Source organism: Rhincodon typus, chromosome 45 (assembly GCF_021869965.1).
Source record: "Rhincodon typus isolate 14 chromosome 45, sRhiTyp1.1, whole genome shotgun sequence".
Taxonomy (NCBI): Eukaryota; Metazoa; Chordata; class Chondrichthyes; order Orectolobiformes; family Rhincodontidae; genus Rhincodon; species Rhincodon typus.
In genome coordinates, this window is record NC_063376.1 from 1,558,444 (window position 1) to 1,565,825 (window position 7,382).

At 50.5% G+C, this 7,382-nt stretch overlaps 1 protein-coding gene across 1 annotated transcript in view; it reads left to right on the forward strand.

Annotated features, from left to right (window-relative positions):
• LOC109925440 (CTD nuclear envelope phosphatase 1) overlaps positions 1-4,416 on the forward strand; it is a 12,137-nt gene extending 7,721 nt beyond the window's left edge. Inside the window, exons 2-5 of the mRNA XM_048620237.1 lie at positions 3,169-3,235; positions 3,448-3,566; positions 3,780-3,851; positions 4,235-4,416. Coding sequence (XP_048476194.1) covers positions 3,169-3,235; positions 3,448-3,566; positions 3,780-3,851; positions 4,235-4,408 — 432 coding nt within the window. The 3' untranslated portion in view covers positions 4,409-4,416. The remainder of the gene's footprint in view (positions 1-3,168; positions 3,236-3,447; positions 3,567-3,779; positions 3,852-4,234) is intronic.
• Positions 4,417-7,382: the final 2,966 nt, after the last annotated feature.

The window sequence follows — 7,382 nt, forward strand, 5'->3', positions numbered from 1 at the left end:
TATGACACTGGGCTACAGTACCGGTGGGGACGGGTCTGTCGCTGTATAACACTGGGCTACAGTACCGGTTGGGACGGATCTGTCGCTGTGTAACACTGGGGTACAGTACCGGTGGGGACGGGTCTGTCGCTGTATAACACTGGGGATACAGTCGTGGCTGTATTGCAGTGAGAGCTGGTCCTTTCCGCACTGCATTTCCACTGCATTTGACAATCCCTAGGACTCTCGGCACTCCCGCAGGTCAGGAGAAGCGACTCTCCCTGACCCAGGATAGTGATCAGGTACAGGATCCCTCCCTAACTCAGGGCTCACTGGGCCAGTGATTGGGAACAGGAACCCTCCCTAACCCAGGGCTCACTGTGACAGTGATCGGGAACAGGAACCCTCCCTAAACCAGGGCTCACTGGGACTGTGATCGCGAACAGGAACCCTCCCTAACCCAGGGCTCACTGGGGACAGTGATCAGGAGCAGGAATCCTCCCTAACCCAGGGCTCACTGGGGACAGTGATCAGGAGCAGGAATCCTCCCTATCCCAGGGCTCACTGGGACAGTGATCGGGAACAGGGATCCTCCCTATCCCAGGGCTCACTGGGACAGTGACGGGAACAGGAATCCTCCCTAACCCAGGGCTCACTGGGACAGTGATCGGGTACGGGATCCCTGCCTAACCCAGGGCTCACTGGGACAGTGATCGGGTACAGGATCCCTCCCTAACCCAGGGCTCACTGGGACAGTGATTGGGTACAGGATCCCTCCCTAACCCAGGGCTCACTGGGACAGTGATCGGGAATGGGAACCCTCCCCTAACCCTGGGCTCACTGGGACAGTGATCACGAGCAGGGTTTCACTGGAAAGGCTAAGAAGCTACATTTACATAGCACCTTTCACACTGGAGTCTGAGAGTGCTTTGGCAACTATTATTCAGATTATTGCCCCTCTTCCGATGCAGGAAAGTCAGCAATCAGTTTGTTGCACAGCAAGCTCCCACAGACGTCCGTGTGAGAATGGCCAGACAATCTGAATTAGTTCGAGTTTCAGTGATATCTAGGAGCACCAGTCGGCCACTAAGTCTCCTTCATTGTTCAGCGACATTAAGGCTGACCCCATTATCCTCACACTCACTTTCCTGCCTTTCCCACATAACATTCATTTTGTGTGACATGGACGGCGCTGACTGGGCCCAGCGTTTCTTGCCCCATCCCCAGCTGCCCCCCTTGAGAAGGTGGGGGTGAGCTGTAGTCCACGGACTGTAGATTGAACCCCAATCTCCCTGAGGGAGGGAATTCCAGGATTTTAACCCGGCGACCCTGAAGGAATGGCGATATATTTCCAAGTCAGGGTGGTGAGTGGCTCGGGAAGGAACATGAAGGTGGTGTTTTCCCATATAGGTTAAAAACATCATCAAGTCCTTAACAACTCTGCCTCTACAGCCCTCTGTGGTATTGAGCACCATTTGAGAGAAGACATTCCTCCCAATTTCTATTTTAAATGTACAGCCCCTGACTCAAAGATTACACGCTCAGGCCCTGGACTCCTTCTAAGCTCCAACAAGTATAGGCTCAATCTGCCCTCGTAAGACAGTCCCTCCACTCCTGCGATTAACCGAGTGAACTATTTTCAATGATACCACCACTTTCCTTGGGCAACACATTTTGCAGAAATCCAGCTGTGGTCTGCACAGTGCCCTGTATAAGTTTAGCAAAAACTTCCCTATTTTTATACTCCCAATTCCTTTCGAAATGAAGGCCAACATTCCATTTGCCTTCCCTATGACCCGCTGAACTCAGATGTGAGCTTTAGACTTGTGGGCATGGAGGGTGGAGGGTGGAGGGGGGAGGGTGGGTGGTGGGGAGGGGTGAACCCGCCTGCTATTTGATTTGGTCAGGATATTCCTGGAACTTAGAGCTGTCTTCACGACTTCCCATGCCCCCCCGCCAGTCCGATTCCATCCAGCCGCAGCCCGTTGCAAACAGAGTATATGACAAGGACAGGTGCAGTGGCTGGGTTGGCCGTGGAACCAGGTCTCGCTGGGAAATGACAGAGCGACAGGCAGCTGTGGCCTGGCCGAGCATATGCCAAAGGTCAACGACTGAACTGGCCTGGCACGGTGCCCCTTGGCAGAGGGGCAGGCGGTGAAACAGCCTGGGCTTTCCATGGCGCCCTCGTGACAACTGTGCCTGTCGGAGAGTCAGCGCTGAGGGAGTGCCGCACTGTCGGAGGGTCAGCGCTGAGGGCGTGCTGCACTGTCGGAGGGTCAGCGCTTTGCGCCAATCAGTTGCTGCATTTCGTATGAGCGTGACTGCACCTTCAGCAGATCACCTCATTGGCTGCCAGTTACCTTGGGACTTGCTGAGAAGCTGAAAGGTGCTAGTAAAATGCAATGTTTGTTTTTTAAATCAACCAAGTGCTCATGGAGGTTAATGGGAGGCTTTCCCTTTGTAGCCTGTGGATTAGTTGCTGCCCATTCCTATCAGTTTGTAACGTACAACACCGTGCCTATCAGAGGACGGAGCGGTGAATAAGCTGAGCTACTGGAGGAATTTATGGTTCGCAAAGTACTGGCCTGTAGGATGTGGTGAACAGACAGCTACACAACAATAAGAAATTCCATTCTTCTGGCATCTTTCACACAGCAAAACCTCCCTCTCCACATACCCAGACAAACACGCAGCATACCCACCTGCACTTCAGAGGAACGTTTCACACAAGCGCTCACCCTGATGTTAGGGATGGTGAGGAGCGAGTGAGGCCAAATGTTCAGGAAGGGCCCAGGCACTGAAGCTGGAGTGATGCGAATTGGTCTAGGCTCTGGTTACAGAGATGGGGAGGGGTGTAGGGGGTGACAGAGATAGGGAAGGGTGTAGGGGCTGGAGGAGGTGACAGAGATGGGGAGGGGGTGTAAGGGCTGGAGGGGGTGACAGAGATGGGCATGGGTGTAGACCCAGAGTGCGAGAGTGCACTCAGAGGCAACGTCGAAACAGACAGTGGAGGGGTGGTTGTGTGGTTTGGTGGAAGGTGGCTGGTCTTGCTGATGCTGAGAGGGCTCTCTCTGTTTTCCCTGTGAGCTCTCGGTGGGAAACAATGTGAGCCAGTGCTGACTGTTTTTGATAAACTGACTGTTAGAGCAGGCACCTTCTAATCTACCCTCTCTCTGATGTCTCTGGCAGATTATTCAGTATCAGACTGTTCGATATGACATTCTACCTCTCTCTCCAATCTCAAGAAACCGACTCAGTGAGTATTTGGTCAGCAGCTGTACCTGCCTGCATTCTACTGTTTGCATTTGCCCCTCATAAAGCCCTCCCCTCTCCCTCCACCTCCCCCCCCCCTCTTTCCCCCCCCCCCCCCCGTCTCTGTGATTTCCCCCCTCCCCCTCCCCCCGAGTTGCCCCTGTGACCCGAGCTGACCGTTCCGCTCCCAGTCACACTGTTGTGTTGTTGCTGCAGGTCAGGTGAAGGGGAAGGTGCTGGTTCTCGATCTGGACGAGACGTTAATCCACTCACACCACGACGGGGTCTTACGGCCGACAGTGCGGCCGGGAACTCCTCCCGACTTCATACTGAAGGTGAACAGTGTGCTGGCGTGTCCCGTGAGGGCCCGGCCTGATGGGGGGGAGACCGAGCCCGTGGGGGTGGTGGGGGGGGGCAGTTGGCAGCAGGGAGAGTAAGAGTTAGGGTTGGAGCTGGGGAGCAGTGGGTAATGTAGCAGGTTTGGGGTGTGTCGGTCTGTGCTGCTTCTCAGCATCTCTCTTACTAATGGCCTCTCGGACTCTCTCCAGGTTGTAATTGATAAACATCCTGTTCGGTTCTTCGTTCATAAACGACCCCACGTCGACTTCTTCCTGGATGTGGTGAGTGCACTGTACTCTCCCTAGGTCTCTCCCTCCCTGTTATGTCTGTCTCCTTACCCATCTTGCTCCCTCTCTCTCTCTCCGCTCCCCCCCCCCCCACCTTTCTCTGTCTCTGTCTCTCTCCCCCTACCCTGTCTTTGTCTTTCTCCCTCCTTCTCTCTCTCTCTCTCCCCCCCTCTCTGTCTTCGCCCCCCCTCCTCTGTCTCTCTCTTTCTCCCTCTCCCCTCCCCCCACCCTGTTTCTGTCTCTCTCTCTCTTTCTGTGCCTCTGTCTCTGTCTATCTCTTCCCCGTCCCCCATGACTGTCTCTACCCCACCCTCTCCCTCGGAATTGGTGTTTTTCTCTCTCTCACTGACACATTGCTCCTCCTGCTGTGTTGCCAGGTCAGTCAGTGGTATGAGTTGGTGGTTTTCACTGCCAGTATGGAGATCTATGGCTCTGCTGTGGCCGACAAATTGGACAATAACAGACAAATATTGAAAAGAAGATATTACAGACAGGTAACAGGAAGCTGCGTCTTCTCTCCTGAATCCGCGGAGCTGTATCCCAGGAAGTGACTTGGGGCTGGGAGTGCTTGTGTTCTGTGTCTCACAGACTTGGGGAAGAGGATTGGCCTGTTTCTTTGTGTGATATCGACAGTGTGTCAGGGAGGGTGAGGCAGAAAATGGGGATTTCAGCTCCTGCCCTTGACTACGGGCCTTCTGCTGTTCCAGGTGAGCAGCATGTTCCCAAACTGATGTGTCAGAGTGAAATAATTCAGAGCAAGAGGAGACCATTTGGCCCATTGAGTCTGTTCTGCCATTCAACACCATCCCGATCCCATTTGGGGATTCAGCTCCACTTTCTCGCCTCCTCCTCATATCCTTTGTATCCCCAAGAGACCAGAAATCCGTCTCAGCCTAGAATGTATCCAACCACAGAATGACCACAGCTTTGGGAATTTGAAAGGTTCCCCAGCCTCTGGTTGAAGGCATTTCTCCTTGTCTGAGACCAAAATGATCAACGTTTTATCCTGACGCCGTGCCCCGTGTGTTTCAGGCTTTCCCCCCACCCTCCCCAGCCCAGAGCAAATCACCTTCTCAGTGCCAAGTCTCTCGAATATTTCAACAACAGTAACTCTCATTTTTTCCAAACGTCAGAGAATAATGGCCCCTCTTGTTCGTAGGCCGTTCCTCCTACCTCCCACCCATCACAGGGACCGTTTCATAAACAAATAATCGCTTGGCTGGGCATTGCCAAAAATATGAATGAGGCATTCTGTCTTCTCTCCTCAGGGCAGCTGCAAGAATCCCAAATCTTAGAAATAGGAGCAGGAGGAGGCCACTCAGCCCCTCGACCCTGCTCCACCATTCAGTAGGAACATGGCTGATCCGGCACTCCTCACACCCACTTTCCAACCCCTTTCCACATCATCCTTGACTGGTCTGGAATTTATCGATCTCAGCCTTAAATATGCACAAGGACCCTGTCCCCACAGCTCCTGTGGCAAAGACTCACAACCCTCAGAGAGAAGAAATTCCTCCTCATCCCAGTTTGAAATTGATGCCCCTTTATCCTGAGACTGTGCCCTTTGGAGCTAGATTCTCCCATGAGAGAGAGACATCCTCTCAGCACTGACCCTGCCAAGCCCCTTGAGAATCCGATAGTTTCAATGAGATCGCCTCTCGTTCTTCGAAACTCAGTGAGTAAAGTCTGAACCTGATTAATCTTTGCTCATAAAACAAAGTTTCCACACCAGGAATCATCCTAGTGAACCTTCTCTGAACTGTCTAATCTAATCCCCAGCTTCATTACCACGGAGCCAATGTTCACTTTGATCTCTCTCCTCCTTCTAATATATTTAAAGAAATTCTTAGAACATAGAACATCGAACAGTACAGCACAGTACAGGCCCTTCGGCCCACTATGTTGTGCTGAACGTTTACCCTAATGCTAAGGTCTATCTAACCTCCACCCCTACCTTATACTATCATCCATATGCCTATCTAATAGCCGCTTAAATGCCCCTAATGAGGCCGACTCCACTACCCTCTCCGGCAATGCATTCCACACCCCTACCGCTCTCTGAGTAAAGAACCTACCTCTGACCTCTCCCCTATATCTACCTCCACTCACTTTAAAACTATGCCCCCTTGTAATAGCTACCTCCACCCTAGGAAAAAAATCTCTGGCTGTCCACTCTATCTATACCTCTGATCATTTTGTACACCTCTATCAAGTCATTAACACCTCTTATTGTTAGTTTCTGTATTCCTCGCTTGTTTGCCCCCTTTGTTTTCTCTGCCATACAGGACAGAGACAGACCCTTCAGTCCAACCAGTCCATGCCGACCATTATCCCAAACTAAACTAATCCCACCTGCCTGCACTTGGCCTATATCCCTTTCTTATTCACGTACTTATCCAAATGTCTTTTGAATGCTGTATCTGTACCTGTATTCACTGGCAGTTTATTCCACACACGAGCCACTCTCTGTGTGAAAAAAATTTGCTCCTCCTGTATTTTTAAAATCTCTCTCCTCTCACCTTAAAAAAATATGCCCCATAGTCATTAAATCCTCCACCCTAGGGAAAGGACACCTGCCATTCACCTTATCTACACTCCTCATGGTTTTATTATTTTATTTTCAGTCTTTATTATCTTTTTAGTCCTCCTTTGCTGGATTCTCAATCTATCCCAGTCATTGGGACTATCACTGAATTTCGCCTCCCGATATGCTTTTTCTTTCCAGTTAATACTCTTCCTAACTTCCTTGGTAGATAGATTTATCCCTTTCTTGGAATCTTCCCTCCTTACTGGGATGTATTTTTGCTGAGAGTCATCAAATATCTCCTTCGATGTCTGTCATTGCTGCTCATCTATCCACCCAGTCACTTCAGCTAACTCTATCCTCATTCCCTTCATTTAAATTGAACACAGCTGTTTCTGATCCAAGTTTCTCACTCTCAAACCGAATATTAAAGTCTATGATGTTATGATCACTATTTCCTAGGCGATCCTTTTACTCTGAGATCATTTATTGCACCCTCCACATTTCAAAGGGACCAGCAGTTTGAACTGCAGGAAAAAGCCATGTTTTGTTGGTTAAGTGTGCTTTGAGTTCAATGAGCAAACAATTTAAGGCCCACACTGCAGCTCACAAAAGCTTGCAGAAAGTTTTATACAAACTCACCTGCAGGGATCTGACCTCTGTAGGAAAAAGGAATGTGTTTTGATTTAGTGTAGGTGTTTGAATTCACAAAAGCCCAGACAACAATAAGTCCCTGGTACATTGTCCATGCCCTTGCCTCGAACAATTAGCACAAGAACCAGCATTTTTTCCTGTCATGTAAATAGTTGTTCCCTTTGAGTGTTAGCATTGATCACGAGGGGAGGTGATGGCCTAGTAGTATTATCATTGGACTGTTAATCCAGAGACCCAGATAACGTTCTGGGGACCCGGGTTCGAATCCTGCCACGGCAGATGATGGAATTTGAATTCAATAAATATCTGGAATTAAGAATCTAATGATGACCGTGAATCTATTGTCG